The sequence below is a fragment of the Serpula lacrymans genome, assembly GCF_000218685.1.
Source record: "Serpula lacrymans var. lacrymans S7.9 unplaced genomic scaffold SERLAscaffold_20, whole genome shotgun sequence".
NCBI classification, from domain to species: domain Eukaryota; kingdom Fungi; phylum Basidiomycota; class Agaricomycetes; order Boletales; family Serpulaceae; genus Serpula; species Serpula lacrymans.
In genome coordinates, this window is record NW_006763309.1 from 280,926 (window position 1) to 300,397 (window position 19,472).

The following is a 19,472-nucleotide window of genomic DNA, read 5'->3' on the forward strand; positions in this document are numbered from 1 at the left end:
ACGTGCGCAATGCACCAATGAGGAAATCAAGGTATCAAGAAAAAAGTCAATCCAAACGCACGTGAAGCTTTGAAGCTTGCACTGTATGACTGGAATTGCTTTGGAGAAACCATAACAGACATGGGATTCAAGGGCGTAAAACGGTCTGCCCCAGCCACTGAGGTCACTATCTCTCTTTATCCGCACCCAATATCCAAACTTATATCCGTCAAACTCAGGGCTCCTCCAAGAAACGTAAAGTCCAGCCAGGCAAACAAGCAAACTCACAAAAGAAATCGCAGGCAAAGGCAAAAGGCAAAGAAAAGGCATCCGATAAACCAATCATCCCTATTCCCGGTGCAGATATCGACGATGAAAACCACTCAGATGACGCTTTACTGTCTGAAGAGGACGTAGACATTCTTGGAGAATATGGCAACGCCGTAGCATTCCTTGATAAATTGGATCGTACAGGTATCTCAAGGTAATCCAACAACTCTACTATGCCCTAAGATAGTTTCTCACTTTCAGTGCAGAAGTAAAAAGGAGACAGTGCGACTACATCAGCTAAACAAACCTGTACGCAAGGCTCCCGTACACGATGACCTGCCTTCCATCGACTCACATGACGAAGATGAAGATTCTTGGAGTTCTGATGTGGGCGAAGAAGACGACTCCTTACATGTCGACAGTGAATCAGAGGCATCCGACGCGGATCAAAGCGACTTGCCTGTAAACGACATGGACTCTGACACTGAAATGCCATATGAAAAGGTTCCGCGGAAACGAAGACTTTCATGGGACTCCGACAAGGAGCATCAAATTCAGAAGTTACCTATTAAACTAGGCGATGGTCGAATACAACGGCAAGGGCAAAAGGACGTCCCTGTCAGATCAAATCCCGAAGACGAAAGTGACGAAGAATCTGTTACTTCAGAAAAGTCACCACTGGAACCTCAAAGAGACGACGTCGCCACCGGTGCTCGATTTGGTCGTCCAGCCGTTGTTGACGTAGTCAGCAATCAGTCTCGGAAGGCTAGGGTGCAGGGAGCAAAAGAGCAAATAGCCAGTATATGTCAGGAAATTATATCAGAACCTGAAAATAGTGTGAGTTTTCTAGTCCATATGTGCTGAATATTTTGAAGTGGACTGTTTGCCCAGTTAGGGCTTTTGCGACGCCTTCACACGTTCTCTCTCGAAAAAATCACTACACCCACCCATCCAGAACCCGTTATAAACGATGTCATAATCCGAAAACTCGCTATCCTTTCTCAGCTTGCTGTATTCAAAGACATCATCCCTGGATACCGGATCCGTGCTCTTACAGACAAGGAAAAAGCGGAGAAAGTCAGTCAAATGGTTTCGCGCACGCGAGATTATGAGCAGGGCCTTGTATTTGTCTACCAAAATTATCTTCGATCTCTTGAAGCTGAACTCAAAGGTTGGACATCTTATCTTGGATTAGCTTGGCGCGATGCTGATGATAATGATATCCCAGTGAAAAGCGAACTTGCCGACGTCGCTCTGCAATGCATCTGTACCTTGGCCACGGAGGTCACCCATTTCAACTTCAGAAGCAATCTTATCACGTGTATTGTAGCTCGCCTGAGTAAAAGGTCATGGGATCCTGTGAGTCCTTTCCGTTACTACGAACAATGCAAACTAACTTCCTCGATATTTTAGTCTTCTGATCTTTGCATGAGTACGCTCGTTACAATCTTCCGTGAAGACCTCACTGGCGTTCCATCTCTGGAAGTAGTGCAACTACTGAATCGTATGGTCAAGGAACGCAGATTTAACATTCACCCTGAAGTCTTGACTTGCCTACTACATCTACGATTGAAGACGGAACTTGCGGTTCGCTCTTCTGATTCGAAGGCGAATAAAGAAGAGAAGAATTATAAAACTTACTCCAAAGGCAGGGCCGCAGCACGTAGGGCGAAAGGTAAACCCACCGATCAACCCCATCTTAGCAAGAAAGCACAGAAGGCTCTTAAGGAGAAAAAGGAAATACAGCGTGAGTTTCGTGACGCGGAAGCCGAAGTTGACAAAGAGGAGCGAGCAAAAACAGTGAGTAGCAGGAAGCGTTATAATCGGCGATTCACTAGCTTGACCTTCGAACACTAGCACACCGAAACGTTGAAACTAGTGTTCGTTTTGTATTTTCGTGTGCTCAAGAATCCCCGGCCGACACCTCTTCTACCGGCTGCCTTACGGGGTATTTCCAAGTTTGCACATCTAGTCAACATAGACTTCTTCAAGGACCTCATGCAAGTTCTAAAAGGGCTCATTACACGCGAGTCAACAGATGATGAAGACGACGATGACGGACCTTTGCATCGTGATATCAATAACGACACCAGGGACATCCATCATCGCCTACTCTGCATCGTTACAGCCTTTGAGCTCCTATCAGGACAAGGTTCGTGGTTACCATTTTTTTCCCGCGTTCTTTTGTCTTCTGACTAGTTAAGTAACCAGGCGAGGCGCTGAACATTGATTTGAGCGACTTTGTCAATCACCTGTACGCTATTATCTTACCGATCAGTCTTCTTCCAAAATTAGACCTTCCTCCACCTTCCGCATCTTCCTCCGATGTACGAACCACAAAAGCGCCATCGGTTGCGGATATGCTATTCAGGGCCCTGGTGATTGTGTTCTCTCCGCGGACCTCGGGCCTTGCAGCACCCCCCTGGCGCTCAGCGGCTTTTGCCAAGCGTCTACTCCTCGCATCGTTGAACTGGCCACCTGGTACGGTTTTGCGCGCGCTTGAATTTGTAGGAGGGTTGATCGCAAAGGATCCAAAGCTTGAAGCCCTGTTATCGACAGAGGATCGCACATATGATGGAATTTATCTTCCCGAGATCGATGACCCACAGTTGTGCCATCCATTTGGTACATCATTTTGGGAACTTCAGCTCTTGCAACAAACCCACTATGACGCTCGAGTACGCGAAGCAGCTCGTCAATTGTCTAGATATACTAGGTCATGATGATGAAGGATTGGACTGGAATTAACTACGAGATACATGCTTTACAAGTTTCATTATCGATCTACATTGTGAGGGGTAACGATGAATACAATGAACATGAAACAAAGCGAATGTATCAACATCGGAAGAGTGCGATTGTACTATAATATTACCACATGCTGAACGAATCAAAGTACCAATGAATAGAGAGCGAGAGTCGATTAGTCCGAAACAACTGCATAAATAATGGTCCACTATCCATGTGGCATCCAACAGGAAAAGAAAACAAAGTTCTGTGAACGAAATAGCGGCGAATTATTGATACATTGCCGATGTTGTCATGCCCGAAAGTGTCGAAGACGAGACACTATGTGTGCTGCTCCTATTGTCGAAGGGAAGTGGTGCACTCGGTAAAGATGCTTGGGCAGGATAACAAGAGCGGGGAGTGCTTTGCGTATGTGTGGGTGGTGGATGATTGGGTGCATATACACGTTGTGGCTTCTCTGGAGAAGCGTTATATTTAGAAAACCCTGTGAGTTCCGCAGACGGCATGTTGTCGCAGTTTTCCCGATCGAGGTCGTAGACGATGACGGCCAACAATCCGTCATCTACGAAGATTTTTTGCACGATGGACGTCTCTATGGCTGTGCCGACACATGGGGAACATGAGGATGCAACGTGTTGTCTGCAATAAAAAGTGTACTCACAAGCGTCAAGCCACCGACTCCTGCTCAGTGAAGATTCCGGAAGATACGACACAGCGGTTTGGAATGATTCCTGGACCGATGGTTGGACTGTCATAATTGGACAAATTTCGCTTTCTCGAACAATGCAAGCATTGCGGGCGAAAACAGACGTGAAGCACCTAGCAGAAGTCCGTTGCGCTGTAAATGTAATGGAACCGTGGAAACCATGCAGCGTTGGAGAATACATGGCATCTATGGTTGGGAGGTGAAGCTTAATGCGGATTGCCACAGTCGACGACGACTGAAAGAACGGTTGACTTGACTTCAGGGCATCCACTTGAACAGTGAATGGCAGCATACCCTCCGTCCAAAGAGTCAAACGAGCCATTCCCTTGACCAGACGTGATGTCGGTGCTACAGATGGATCTGAAGGGAGGAAAGGCAGCTCATCATAGATGTCCAATGAAGGATCTGGATGTAATGGGAGATTGAAAACGTCTTCCTCAGGGCTTGAAGGCTCTGAAGCACAATTTGAATAACCAAAAGGGTAATCATAGCCGACCTCCATACTTGCGTCAAAGGGGGTCCCCTGGGGAGACATTTTTTCGGGAGGTAGGTACAACTGAGACCTTGGATCCGAATACTGATACGGAGAAAAAAACGACAGCATTTGATGATCAGTGCCTTTCATCCTCGAGCGAGACAACGAGCGAGACCGGCAGCCCTCTTTCGTCTCGGCAGACGGCATCGACCCAGACGGCATTGAGCCTACGGATTGACAATGGCGTGGGTACATATGCTTAGGCCTCGGTGAGAGGAGTGGTGAGTCGGTGATGAATAACGACGCCGGAGAGTGAGATCTCATCTCTTCCAGTTGAAGAGGGGTCAAGAGGTGTGAGTCACACGGTTCCTCTGATTTCACGTGAGCTAACAAGCCAGTTTCGACAAATAATTCTTCTCCTCCAGCAACAAGATGATATTCTGTCCACAAGGAACTGAGTATATGGGAACACCTATTATGGGGGAAAGTGCAAACCTGGTTCTCCCTTCCACATATTTCTTAAGACTTGGATATGGCTGGCCACTTGCTTCTTCGATCGTTCTACACCAGCCTTCTGGAGGTAATCGACCAGAAACTGGTTACGCCATCGACTGCGGCCGCGTGAATAAGTAGCCCATGGAGATTCCCAATATTGGCGTAATCCTAATACGATATGGGGTAATGAGGATCAACAGAGAGGTGGATGGAGAGACGAAAGCAACCTTGAACGAATATCTTCTCTATCTCTTCAGGCCAGACTTCGCTTGTGCCATCCTTCAAGAGTTTGCGATGTTTTCTCTGTGGTGTCAGACTCTTAGTTGAAGCACCATCAGAGTGGAGTTTGTCATTAGAAGTCGTTAATTTGGAAGATCTCATTGTGTCAGCTGTGCTTGCAGGGTAGAGGTGTGGAGACCAGGGAGGCTCCAGGGGATGAGGAGAGCGTGCAAGAAGGACGAGAGACGGAAGTAAACGAACGGGCAAGAGCGCTTTATATATGTGAGACTTGTTCCGAGTGTTAAGTTTTGTGGACCGGACGAAACGAGCATAGCACAGATTCGAAGGCGAAAGATCCGAAATGGCATAAGGGGCCCGTTAAGTCGGATAGTGCGTAATTGAAATTGCCCTGACAGATAACGGATCGAGGAAGCTTGTGACGCTGAGAAAGGGAACTAGTCCTTCTAGGCTCTGAGTCAGAAATATTAGAGTTCAGCAGCCCAGAAAGGAAGGATGGCGCCACCCTAGTGGAGCGAGAGGCTGGGAATATGGACGGTGGATCTAAGCGCCAGGAGACTGGCTATTCGAGGTCTGGGTGGTGCCACCGCCGCCAACGCAAGGCTATCAGACCACCCTCAAAGAAGATAGCAAAGAGGGACACTGGTCTTGACCACAAAATTTCAATACCACACCTGACACGTCCACACGCCCACCTGTCTGTCTCGACCCGTCACGGAGATATGATATTCTGCGTCCAGCTCGGGCGATTTCCATCCTGGGTGATGGGGTGCTTTCTTTCAGATTGCCTATTTCGAAGATCAAGTGGTGTTCAGCTGTTTGAGACACGAACGGGGCGCTAAACAATGGCAGAGCGATCCGGGTGCCGAGACCCACCAGGAGCAGAAACCGCCCGTGAAGACACCCACATGGACCCAACACTCGAAACGCAATCCTGACACCACTCACAGAGCAATGCCTGCCACACAAAACCACCTCTCCGCCGGTATCACAATCTGTCCAGCCAGCCACGGTAGCAGTCCCTTTTTTTGAAAACAAGTCCAGCCTTCATCACCGGAAGCAGATTCCACGACAAGATAGGGTCGAGCTGAAAGAGCAGCTTGGACCCCAGATCACACCAACAGTGATTAGCCCGCGACACCCAGCCACTCCCTCCGAATCGTGCGGAGCCCAAATTTTTATTTCCCGTCTCAGCCGCCACCGCCCAGCCACTGGCCCGCCCTATACTCCTCCAGGCCGAATATGAGCACCGAATCTCTGACACAGAAATGGCTGCGCCAAAATGTCCATCCATATCCACAGAAAGACCGTGTTTTTGTCGACATCGATGCCGCCCTTACGCGCTACAATACCTTGAGGCCAAAGTCTGACGTGTATAGTTCAGTATTCCGTCAGTCGCATCTTTGATCCATCATGTTGACATGTGCATCGCGTCTGTCGCAGCCTACGACGATGGCCGCACCCAGCTTTTGCTCTGCGTGCATGGCTTGCTACCGATATCCTATCGGGGAGCTTCCTACAACATCCCCATCGCCGTTTGGATACCCAGAGAATATCCTCGGCTGCCTCCGATCGCATATGTCGTGCCTACTCAGGATATGCTCGTAAAAGCAAGTAAAAATGTTGATGTAAGTGGACGTTGTCATATTGAGTACATTCGCAATTGGGAAAAGAAGAATGAGGTACGTCAGTATACATGCGCATCGATCCGCTTGTCCGCCAACGACCATCCTATCCAAGGCATGTAATTTATCGATTTTACTCGAAACAATGCAAGAAGAATTTTCCCGTGGGCCACCTTTGTATGCTAAACCGATTAATGCGAGAATCGCTTCTCCTCAGAACCCAGCCCAGCCACCGTCAAGATCATCAATGCTGTCATCGTCTACTACAACTTCTACCCCTTCGTCCATTTCGCCTCCAGTAGCTCATCACGATAGACCCATTTTACCGCCTAAACCATCCTCATCTACACCATTGCTCGGTGTCCCGTCAACGGCGTCCAGCATTCCGTCTAGTAGCTCTACTCTTTCCTCTGCACAGGTTTGTAATACTGCCTTATCACCATCTGTCATATTCCTAATGAGATTTCTTTCCATATCAGGCTGACTTGGGACATCGACCACCTCCTCCCTTACCCCCACATCCATATTCTGACGTGCGACCCCCGCAATACGAGCATTCTCGTGGTCCCCAGTTTACGCGTAGGGATCCATACGGCTCAAACATTCCTCACGCCCATTCCTCGCCTCCGCCACCAACGATTGACAATTACCGGTGGTCTACGCCATCTCATCCAATCTATCAACCCACTCCTCATGACTCCATAATTTCACCACCTCTCAGTACGCGGCCCACCGGTCCGGTCTCAGCCGGCGCTCAGACTGTACCGTTCCCACCTCCGAAACCATGGTCCCCTCCGATGCTTGCCCCGAAACCAACAGGGCCACCTCCCAACTTGCTGGAAGAGGAAGCACCCGACGCGTCAATAGTCGCTCCGAAAGCACCTGTGGTTGCACCGCCCCGCCCCCCAAATCCCGAGTTACTCCGCTTACACGCCCAAGTGCACAGCAAGCTGACATCGGAACTTGCATCTGTGTCACAGGTTATGGCGATCGATGCCGAACGCCTGCGCGCTCAACAAACGGATCTACTTGCTGGAGAGCCCGCCATACGGGATGAGATGGCTCGCTTAGAAGCAGTGCGCGATGTATGCCGTAACGTTGCAGGGCGTCTAAGGAGCACGGTTGAACAAGGGGAACGGAACGTATCCGAATTACGAAGGAAAGGAGATCCGGAAGTGGATGAGCTCATCTGCTCTACAAGTATAGTACACAACCAGTAAGTCTGGTTGGCAACCTTTCCCCTATACGACGTTGGTGCGGCAATGACTGACCGATGTGCCCATGTCCTCTTTTGATTTTGGGGTGCAGGCTCGTCAATTTGGTGGCTGAAGACAACGCCATTGAAGACACGATCTATCATCTGCATCGGGCTCTCAATACAGGTCGTGTCGATCTAGAACGATTCCTCAGGGTTCGTATCGTATCCTTTTTCGTAACCCTTATCTTACAGTTAGCTGATGTGAAATATGTTGGTTATCTATATATCAGACCACGCGTGTTCTTGCTGAAGAACAGTTCACGAAAAGGGCTTTGATGGAGAAGATTCAGACTGGGATGCCGATGGGGATGTCCCTGGGGTACAACTAGTGACATAGTGTGGTTAGCGACGACTCGAAAATGCAATTGCCATATACGATCTGGCCCAGACCTTTGCGCTTTGATCGTGGACAAACTGAAAGATTGCAAATATGCACAAGAACTCTATGCATGAACGAGACTGCTCTTATGCAAGGGAACGCGGTTCCTGATCTGAATCACGGCAACCCGTGCCTTTGCATCACAGCACCGGCCCCGGTTAATCCAATTGGAAGTTTCTCAGAAGCTCACTGAGGGAGCTTTGGTCAAAATCGTATGACGGACGGCATCTTCGACTATTTACAGATAACGTACACTAAGCATTAGAGCTTCCTCTTATAAGACGCGCAAGGTCATATCCGATCAGGAAAAGGGCTACAAGCCCACGACATCGCACGCCAATCACATCAGTCAGCTTTCTCTTCGTCCTTTTGTTCCGCCCCTTGTACCCTCTTCCGTATTTTCGGTTCCCTTCCCGCGGTGCCTACCCATCTCCATACACGCATCTCATCTCCCCCACGAACCTCTTCTAGATTTGCTCTGACATTTGAGTTTCCTTCAACAACACGTTCCACCTGATCCCAGAGTCTTCTTCTGACAGGGATTGAATGTTCATCCTGTAAAATGAGATCACGAAGCTGCAGAGAAGACAAAAATGGGTGGGGTGCCGTAACGGGGTCCGTATGATATGCTAGTTCTTGGTTACGCAAGGTGTCAAGCGCTATTTGCACAAGCTCAGCCACTCGTTTGTTCTCAACTTGGCGGCGATCTCTGCGTTTTCTGCCATAGAGGGCAATGATTATTGTGATCGTAGACGCTAAGTGGGGAATAAGCAAGGTTCAAGCGCAGAAAATGTACGACAGTACATACTGAACAGAGTTGTGCGCCATTGTTCCCATAACTCTCTCGTCTTGACAGTCACCTGACAAGTCCAAGTCAAGTTCGGCGTTTTATGAGCCAAGTACCGATTTCCACTATTGTCAATGTGTTCATTTAGGGCGATAGGCACGAATCCATCTAGAATAAACTTACGCAGAGTCTTCCCCCAAAATGACACCACCCCATTGTACTAGCTGTTGTATGGCTTCATTAAATGTATCGTCAAATGTTTCCAGAAGATGCGGCTGCCGGAGACACATTATGAGAAGCCGCAGCAGACGGAAAACGGGTGTTCAAGTACTAACCGCAGTTCTTCGCTTCATGTTTTCCCGCAACGCCTCCACTTCTAGACCCCATCTAATGGCTTCTCCCCTATCTTCACCTTCAACAGTACCAGGCCTTACTTTTTCGCCAGCACAAAGACGCCGTCCCCGCTCCTGACCCAACAAAGCTTCTATGGCTTTCCCCAAAACACCTATGTTCCTTTTTCTCTTTGGATCTTCGAGACACCGTGATGGAAAGGCCTTTGGACCTAGACCAGGTAGTCCATCAGCGACACCACTGATGAACTTCCATAAAGCTTCGACTGGATCCGGTGCTGTGGCACTAAATGGAGATAGCAGACTATGGAGGGGATGAGGATGTAGTAGATAACCTGTCATGCAAGTCACAGTATGTTGGGTACACTTGGCGTACTCAGGACAAGGCGTACAACTTGATGGATGGGGCAAAGGAATCAACGAAGGTGGCGGACATAAAATCTTCCCTTCGACAACGTTACCCGCAACATCCGACTGACCATAAAGAAGAGTACGATTGTTTCGATTGCAAGAGTCAACAGCCTCCAGATACATCTTGAAGTCTTCTAGAGCGCGATTCGTATTGCTGCCCACATCGCAGTATCCTATCGGTGCTGACTCCATCTTATAATTCACAACTGTACCAGAAACCGCTAAAATAATGATGCCGATTATGAAACGTAGGAGGAAGGACGAGGATTCTTTTGGAGAAGAAGCGCGCGAAGAGATCGCTCCGCCTCCCGCGATGCGTTGTGAGATAGCAATGGTTTGCGCATCTATGTCGTCAAACTCCAAAGCCTCTTCTTCCTGACTATTATTGTAGTCCACATCGTCTAGTTCTACGGATGTTTGATCATTATCCAAATTGTCTGCTTTGACTTCATATTGAATTGAAGGACTTGGTTGATGCTCGATAGGAGTGAAAGAAGTCTTTCTGGTACTGGGTGGTGACTTCTGCGCGGGACGCACTACCTCCGGTGGTAACTGTGGCTCAAACTTGGACTGTGGTGGTGAGCGCTGTAGATACTCCTCGAATTTGGGAGCCTTTGGCGGGGATATCTGTGGCGGGGCAGACATAGAATGACGAGTTCTCTTTCCACCTACGCTTTTACGTGGTGTCTTTGGTTTGACATGGGAAGGACGAACCGGCGAGGAGGACTCGGCACCGGACTGAAAGATGTTATTATCTTCCCAACCACTGTCATCTGCGAACTACAGCAGATATCAGAATTCTAGACTGTTCAGATTTGGACATATTCACTTACAGTCTCAGAAATTCTACGAGCTTTCGAGCCCGCTGCCTGTGACTGAACGTACAAATTTTCAGTAAACTAAAGAGTGAGAATGAAGGACGGTTTTTACACTCTTCTTATTCTTTACAACCTTACGAGCCGGGAGTTCTTCCTCTTCGGGTTCACTCTCCTCCATTAAAGCAGGTTGAGGAGCAACTCTGTTTGTGGAAGGGCCACCGAGGCTCGGTTGCGCAGAAGAACGACGTCGCTTCGGCTGGACACAAGTGAGCTGCAACACAATCACACATGTAAAATCGTGTACATACAGGATCCTGACGAACCGGTGACAAATCTTCATCTTCTGTAGGTGCACGCGACAATCTCCTGGAAGACCGCCTAGCTGGAAGGTTCTGGGAAAGAGAGTAAGTTATAATCACAAGGAGGAAGAAATGTGACAGTTATGCCACGCACTTTTGGTTGCCCAATAGGTCTCCCTGTCACTCCGTCCGTTATTCCGTCATCACTCGCAATGCTATTCTCTTTCTTGAGTCTGTCTTTCCTGAACTTTGCGGCCTTTCGTTTGACTTCGTCGTTAAACAATTCTACGAGCTTTGGCTTCGTGTAAGGAGTTGGAAACTTGATATTATGGTAACCAAGAATTCCCAAAAGTTGAGATACTGTGAGCGACGATGGATCGAAATCAGGATCGAGGTATTCCCCCAGTCCAATCACTTGTGCGGCCGTCAGACTTCTGGACATTGTTGAGGAGCGTGTCCAAGAGCGTGTCGAAAGGTTGGCGCGTGTCAGTCACTCAACGTTACCGTTGCGTCACGCGTCACGAGCCTGCCACAACAATGCAGTGCAAAAGAATTTGTTTGACAAAAAATGTTCTAAAAGTGTAAAGAGAAACATGGTCATATGGCTCCCTCCGAGACTTATTTCTAGTATTGTTCGCCAAGATGTCTATGGGTAATTAATCCAAACCGACGCCAGTCTCGCTCACATGTTTCTTCCTGGGCATCACTGCAACCACTCGGCACAACCGGATCCGTGGAGCACTCCGCATTGAACGGCTTTACGAGAACGTTGGACGGATGAGTCCCGACGGTCCGAACCACTTTCCGTGTACCTGAGAACAACGTTACCGTCAGTGTGATCCCAGTCTAACGTATAGAACACCCTACCATGCGATTCCAGTAAGCCCATGGTAACAAATCCTGTTATCAGCACCCCATCAGTAAACTTACATACAAGCACCACGACCAGAAAGACTCGCCTTCTTAAGGTGATAGTATAATCTAGAATCAAATAGATACCGTAAGTCAGCACTAGAGCCAACAAGCCTATGTAAGTACTAACCTCCTGGGTATCTTTTGATCTCCAAGATAGTTGGCGAAACTTTCCTTAGGCTCGAGGCCGTATTTGAACTCGGCCAGCATTAGTTCACCATATCCCGTCAACAACTATAGACTTATCAGCACAGTCTCCTTTATAGCTAGGTGAAAAACTGACAGGGCAGCTAGTGTACCCATCGTACTTGGCATTACCGACATTGCCGGTGTCCACGACGGAAAACAGATTTTCCGTCAACACTGGCGCTTGCGACGTTATGGCTGCTGCTGTTTTACTGGTAGGGAGCGAGGAACAATCTCCGAGGGCAAAAATGTTTCCAAATTCTGGTTTGACGTGCCTCAGTGTGGCCTGGTCAACCTGAACCCATCCCGCCGCGTCAGCAATAGGAGAACCCTTGATGAAATCAAGTGGTCCCATGGGGGGCGTCACGTGTAAAAGGGTGAAGTCGACATCAACAGTGGTTTCGTCAGCTTTCTTAAACTTCGCTTTGCGATTCCCGGCGTCTACAGAGACCAAGTTGTGCTGGAACTCAGCCCCCACGCCCCGTTCAATACGTAGCGCGGTCAAAGCTTCGGCGTATTTCTTGACAGCAAACATGCTCGGCATACCGGAATAAAAGTCCACTTTAATATTGCTTCCTCTGTTGGTCTTCCGATATCTGTCCCATGCCATCCACATGATTTTTTGAGGGGCTACATATATGTCATTCAATGATTATCCAAGCGAAAGCAAAAAGTGTAAACTTACCACCTGCACATTTTACAACCCCGGCAGGCTGTGTAAAAAGAGCATTGCCTGATCTGAGAGCGTCAATGTCCGACCAAGTTTTGTCACATGTATTGTACGAGTAGATGGATGAAACTCCAGACGACGGGTCTGAAAGAGCCTTTGTCAGTCCTGAAATAGCGTCCCAGTTAATCCCGAGTCCGGCAGCAACCACGAGGGATTCGTATGTTACAGAACGTCCAGACTGGGTCACGACAGAGGAAGTGGCCGGGGAAAACGATTCCACGTTCTCTGGGATATGTGAAATATAGTCTGGAACAAGCGAGGCGAGAGGTCGTCGGAAATCGGTCTTGGGACGAAGGCCAGCACCGACTAGTGTCCTGATAAAACAAAGTAGCATTTAATAACTGCGAGAATTCACCGATAGACTATAACCACTCACCAACCGGGCTACAATTGATGTCCGAGGGTAAGTATCGTCTTTCAGCAAAAGATACCAACAAAACCGTACCTGATAGTAATGATATTCTGCGGCGTCTAACACCAGGACATCACCCTTGTTCAATTGCTTGCCAGCAGCCTTGAAACGATCATAGATTTGGTTGGCAACATTCAACCCTCCAGAACCTAGTCCCAACAGATAATACGTGTGTCAGTAAAATAGATGATTGCCAATGGTAATGCATGCACCTCCGCCCACCACCACGACCTTATATTTATCCCTAATAGTAGTACTTTCTGTAGCGGAGGTGGTCGCAGTGCTCGCGTTTCTGGTAACTGTGACAGTGCCTCGCCGAGGGAATACCGAAAGAGCGCGTCTATGAGCCACAAACATATCAGTGAGATCAGTTAGGGCAGTACGAAAAGGTGCTGAATTAAGAAGAGCCGCTCCCCAACTTCAAACACTATAAAATGTTGTATAGTAATCCTGCAATCATGAACAAGAATGGCGAAATAGTTCGGGCCATGGACCTTACTTCATGGACCACCTGGGTCTCCCAAACACAGAGCCAAATAATAGTCGTAGCCACATGTGGATCCGGAAAAGTTCGGACACCGGATGCAACCGGCAGTAGATATGCTCTTGGACCTCCACAGGCGCAACTAGTGCTTTACAGGTAGCCAGAAATTTATCAAAGGTAAAACAGAGCGGAACGAATATGATTGTGAAATGATTTTATAAATAGCTCACCTGTAACAACAATGGCAGACCTGACACTAAACCTTCCACCTCCAAAAGTGTGAGGGAAAGATGACCAGATCTGGCCCAACTCTGTGCTGTGAATATTGCAGCTGCATCTTAGAGAATGTCAATATATACTCTCCTACAATGCCAGATAATTATCAAGCTAATTAGGGCCTTGAGAGGTCTGCAGAAGGGAGAACAATGATGAAGTTGTGTGATCAGGCAATTGACAAAACCAGATAAACCTAGTCTCAGCTAAAGCTGCTAAGCAGCTGTTGTTTCTCATGGAGCATAGCCACCACTCCATGGAGTCACCCATTGTTCTCCTAGGAGTCATTGTAACTTAGTGAGTAGCACCTTTGACTATACATAAGTAGTAGGGGGCTTAGTATAGGAATACTTTAGTTGTTTCTATAGCCTCTCAGGCAGTGGCTGAGGTATGTTACATTACATTCTATAGAGGTTGTTAGTGATTTGGACCCTCAGAGCATGGGAATAAGTGTGGCAGAAGAATACTTTGGTAAATAAAGGCTGTAAAACGTAAATACAAGATTCCTATATACCAAATATATGTAAATACCATGTGAAATATAGTAATAGCCACAAACAGCTGGTTACAATCATAAGATAAAATCTTTGGGCGAAACTCTGAAGTTTGCTTACATAATATAATTTCTACAGAGATTACCTTGAAACTGACATCTATTATATGTAGTTTGGGCACTCTGTCCTTTCACTTAGGTAAATAATATAGTCATTTCTATAGCCTCTCAGGTGTAAGGACCATTTTATTATTTTCTTATCTTCTCTATGTCTTGGTTCTCGAACGCCTTTCCCATTACACCTATGGCTCTAGGGCTAGAGGTATCATTTGCCATCTTACTTCTCATAGCCCTCACAGGCTTTCTTAACCACCGTTACTACTTTATATCACAGATCAGAGACTGGGTATCACTCCTAGCCAGCCAGCACAATGGGTAGGGACTAGTAGTAGGCATCTCGCCAACCAGCTCCAAGCCCCATTAAGGCCTGGATATACTAATAAACACTTTGATCAGGATCGTACCTCATCATGAGGATACAGTTCCTGAACACGCGTGACAAACATCTATTATTAGTACAATTCTCTCACCTGCTGATTAATCAAGTTAAAGTCGTACAATAGTTGTTCTCTTTTTCTTATTGGACGATTTATTCCTCAGACCACTTTTTGTTTACTCTCCTTTCGGTCTGAGGAACGGACAGTTAGCTATATAAAGCCTTACCTATTCATGTATAGTTCCTTAGTTTTCTATTACTGAATTTACCCGCTTTACTCCTTAACTGAAACCCTTGAGTTTACTCCCCAGTCCTCTACTTGCTATATTTACTAGCATCTGTCGACCTCAAACTCATTGAACCCCTTACTCCCTGCAAGTGCAGTAGGAGACAGGTTTTGTTTTTGTTATAGTTTATCGTTGCCTCACATCAGGCAGTGGTTGAGTTCAGGCATCCTGCCCTTTCACTTAGTTCTATCAGCAATCACACAACAAGATATTTAATGCCTGCTAGCTCCACTTCAGTATGTACTACACATACCGGCAACATCATGACTTGATATGACCTGGTCAAATCCTACCTACAAACTCTGCCTGATTTTATTTATGAGTGCTATTGTGACCTAGTTTGACCAAAAATTACAGAACTGTAAGGACCATTTACTTTTTCTTATTTCTTCGCTTTTATGTCTTGGTTTTCAAACACTTTTCCCGTTATACCTCTGGCCTTAGGGCTGGAGGTGTCATTTGCTATTCTCCTTATCATTGCCCTAACAGGTTTTCTTAACCATTGATACCACTTCATATCGCAGATCAGAGAATGGGTAGTACTTCAAGCCAGCCAGCATAATGGATAAGGGCAAGTGGCTGAGATCTTGCCAACCAGCTCCAAGTCCCATTAGTGCCTGGATATATTAATAGAGGCTTTATTCAGGATTGTACCTTATTATGAGGATACAGTTCCTGAATATGCCTGACAAACCTATTGTTAGCACATTCTCTCACCTACTTATTAATCTCTGAAGTTGTACAATACTTATTCTTTTTCTTAATTGGTTAGTCTCATCCTCAGACTACTTTTCTTTATTTCTCTTTTAGTCTGGAGAGATAGACAGTTAGCTATAAAAACCCTACATACCCATGTACAATTCCTTAGCTTTTTATTACTTGAATTACCTGCTTTACTCCTCAGCAAAAACTTGAGTCTACTCTTCATCCTTGACTTGCTATAGCCTCTAGCATCTATCAATCCAACATGCATCATACCTCTTACTCCCTGCAAGCGCAGTCAGAGATAGATTTTGTTTTGTGTTGCCTCACAAGAACCCATCAGAAAAAGAGACAGGACATGTGAGAAATTGATTTTTCTCATCACATTCCCATCATATTGTGGTTATCCAACTCATTCCCCGTCACTCCTCTCGCTGTCATGCACCAAAGTTGATTGGTAGCATGGACAGGTGTCAATAATGAAGCGAATATTCAAAAGACTCGCCTTTGCGCCACACAGGCACAGTGCCACGTGGAATAGTAATTAATATTGCCTTTTTCAAACTTGTGGCTGATCAGCATCACCTCTATTAGGCAATCCAGTCACGCTCACCTTTGCTTTTCCATCCGGTACTTTCCGCGTTTCGGCATTTCGGCAAATTTTTGCGTCGCCACTGGCTACACATTGCATTGCGCCCGCGCTTTTGTCGTTTCCCTTACTCCCCTTCCTTTGCCTAGCCCCACCATGGGCCCCTTCCTCTCCTTTTTATTCTCACCTGACGGTCGTTTCTGGATCCCCATTCTAATCCACTTGTTCATCACCTCCACCCTCCTCCTCCTCATCTTATTTGCACCCCCACCATTTCTGATGTCACCACTTCCTATCCGCTTCCGTCGCCGATCCGTTGACTACCACGTGCCACTGCTGATATCAGCAAAGCCCCGGCGGCTGGTTCAAATAGGGCAACAGGTCCATCTTCATGATGTCGATCTGCCATCATATACTATCAAAACATCGGTCGCTCGTCTTGCCTGGTTGGAGCGTGGGTGGGTAGTTTTTGAGCTGGAGAAGGTTCATCCCCTTGCGTCGCCCATGTTCATCGCTGTCCCATTCACTTGGGTTCACTTATCTTTTGTCCATCGTCTTCGCTACAGCTACACCTACCACACGCTGCCTGGGACTCACTTGTTTCAAATTGGAACTACTCCTCTCCCTCCCTTGTTTGATCAGATGGTCCAACACAACCAGTCCATTGGTAAGGCCATGGAACTGTCGGATTTGGACTAGGTGGTGGACCGGTGGCTCCAGTTTCTTTTTCTTCAGCAGAACATTCATTTACAGTGCAATTATTTTTGATTTTTGAATCATTTTTATGGACACATATTTTTTTAGAATGCCTGACTGACAATAAAGGAACTGTGTTGATACTGATAGTGTTTTGCCTTGCCCTTTTTTTACTACATCTTCCCATGACATCATGATTTTCCTGCTCTCTTTTTGCTATTGGACTTTACTTTATGGCTGTACAAACCTGTGACATTACTCACAGCATTCATTGTTCTATCTCTTTCTTTTCCTTTTTTTGACAATCTTATCCTGTACTACCTATGCAGGATTTGTCAGCGTACATTCCTTCCTTCATGTTCTTTCTCATTCTTTTTGCACAGCTATACTGTGCATAGCCTACTTTTCTTTTACTATATAAACCCCTGTATTTTACCTTGTAAAAAGAACAAGAAATCCAATCCAGACTTCTTCTCTACTCTCAAGTTCACTACTCTGCTACTTGTGATCCAGTGTGTCACAACACTTCCCACTTCTACCACTGTTAACTGCTGTCATCGTCACTCGTCACTTTTGAAAGTGATTGTCATCCCCTTCGATTAGAGTCCTTCTGAGCACTACAGTTTGTGCGTCAGGAGCCTGCTATCACTGGGAACCTCGTCACCTCGTCATCCTCGTTGTTCTCAAACCTACCTTGTGTTACGATTAGCAAGGTAGTGCTTGTCTATACTCGCCACAAAGCCCCTATCTTTCTATAAATTCAACTATCCCTCCTCCTCAAAACCCACACTCATACACCTCTGGGTTTTACTTTGAAGGATCTTTATACGTACCACCCCACGAACAACCAGACCACTCCACTGTTCTAGGAGGCAAAGCCCATAAACAAGTTCCGTGGAATCTGGGAGGATTGTGTGTTAGTTTGTTTTTGTGTGTGGTTTTCTAACAACAGTTCTCATCATCGACATCGCCCTCGGACTAGAGATCATAGCCGGTACTTGATTACTCTTATCTTTCTTCTTCTTATTTTCCCTTCATACTCACATCCTATCGTACTTACAACAAAGGAGGACCATCATAGACCCTCGAGAAGATATCCAAATGGTATAGCTACGATCTAATGCTATGTTCGGGAATACTTCGGCGAGAGATTTATCAGCGATGTAGGCTATGACTCAGTGTCTTCCCATGGGCTTACTGATACAGCCAATTGTACATCCCTTACCAAGGCTCTCTCTCATACGATTAGTAAATACAATATATTGGACCACTTCCCTTTATTCTTATTGGTTAACCATTTAGTCAGGCCACTTTTGTAGCTTTCTCTATTTCTGGCCTGACTGCTACTATCCAGTATATAAGGGGTAGATATTCCATGTATTATTCTTTAGTTCAATATTAGTTTGGATTTGTGCCTATACAGATACTCTTCAGCTTTCATACTCTGATCTACCGCCTTTTATCAAGAACTTGGCCAGGCATTAATTGTTGTTATAAAGCTTTATATTTGTTGCCTGACAGAACACAACGATGCAGTTTCATGCAAGTCAATTCAATACCAGGCCCCCCGGTCTCACCCAATCTGATCAAGCCATGTGGCAGACTACTCCATATTACCAGTTGACATTGAGATGGTCAATGTAGGCCTTTCTGTTCACACCTTGTAATGCATACTAATAGCTGTTCAAACAGGCAATTCAATAAAGCCTATTTAAATGTTATATTCCATTACAATACAAAAAAATGTATCTAATGGTACTTAATAAATGAACAAGTTATTACAATAAAATATGGCCAACAAAAACTGAGAACAGAAAAGTGCACAAGAAAATTTGCAAGCATGTAAAATTGCCAAACAACAACTGAACTAACATCTTGTTGGCAAGCTCCCAAAGCAAGCAATCATTGTAATTAGATCACTCTTGGACTTCATTCATATCGCTCAGTACCCCACACACAGTGACACCACCCTTGAATACTTATCTGATGCTCTCAAAATTTTTCATCAAAATAAAGCAATCTTTATCACTCTGTGTAAGTAATCATTTTTTCTATTGCATTCCCGCCATGTCATGGCAAACAAAATTATGAGATCTATGACAAAGAGATACTCGCAGTTATGACTGCATTAGATGAATGGTGACATCACCTTGTAGGATCAAAACACCCCTTCACTATCTTCACAGATCACCAAAATCTCCTTTACTTCTGCCTACCCCAGAAGTATAACAGACATCAGGCTTGATGGTCCTCTCAGCTTGCAGATTACAATTTCAAGATGGAGCATGTCAAAGGAGATCAGAACACCAAAGCCAACCTGTTAAGCAAACAGGTTGACCACCCTAGAGGTACCAATAACAACGAGAACCAATTAT

At 46.2% G+C, this 19,472-nt stretch overlaps 4 protein-coding genes across 4 annotated transcripts; 1 reads left to right on the forward strand and 3 right to left on the reverse strand.

The window, feature by feature from the left end:
* Positions 1-91: 91 nt before the first annotated feature.
* SERLADRAFT_358838 (uncharacterized protein) lies at positions 92-3,595 on the forward strand (the record flags this gene model as incomplete). Its single annotated transcript, XM_007324565.1, has 8 exons — positions 92-162; positions 219-463; positions 516-1,098; positions 1,141-1,420; positions 1,478-1,608; positions 1,663-2,049; positions 2,107-2,401; positions 2,461-3,595. The coding sequence occupies 8 exons, from the start codon at positions 121-123 to the stop codon at positions 2,970-2,972; spliced, it is 2,475 nt and encodes an 824-aa protein (XP_007324627.1).
* An 806-nt stretch (positions 3,596-4,401) lies between these two features.
* SERLADRAFT_403881 (uncharacterized protein) lies at positions 4,402-5,139 on the reverse strand (the record flags this gene model as incomplete). The annotated part of the gene is made up of 3 exons (XM_007324566.1): positions 4,402-4,618; positions 4,674-4,841; positions 4,901-5,139. Coding segments are annotated over 3 exons (503 nt in total), but the record flags the coding sequence as incomplete, so codon positions are not given.
* A 2,970-nt stretch (positions 5,140-8,109) lies between these two features.
* On the reverse strand, positions 8,110-11,307 carry SERLADRAFT_480761 (uncharacterized protein; the record flags this gene model as incomplete). The annotated part of the gene is made up of 8 exons (XM_007324567.1): positions 8,110-8,927; positions 8,981-9,084; positions 9,143-9,234; positions 9,295-10,500; positions 10,554-10,595; positions 10,651-10,794; positions 10,847-10,930; positions 10,992-11,307. 8 exons carry the CDS (start codon positions 11,277-11,279, stop codon positions 8,518-8,520), a joined length of 2,370 nt encoding a protein of 789 aa, XP_007324629.1.
* A 68-nt stretch (positions 11,308-11,375) lies between these two features.
* Positions 11,376-13,523, reverse strand: SERLADRAFT_480763 (uncharacterized protein; the record flags this gene model as incomplete). The annotated part of the gene is made up of 9 exons (XM_007324568.1): positions 11,376-11,649; positions 11,705-11,737; positions 11,797-11,818; positions 11,880-11,983; positions 12,033-12,565; positions 12,621-12,979; positions 13,042-13,049; positions 13,111-13,226; positions 13,290-13,523. 9 exons carry the CDS (start codon positions 13,432-13,434, stop codon positions 11,596-11,598), a joined length of 1,374 nt encoding a protein of 457 aa, XP_007324630.1.
* Between the last annotated feature and the right edge of the window lie 5,949 nt (positions 13,524-19,472).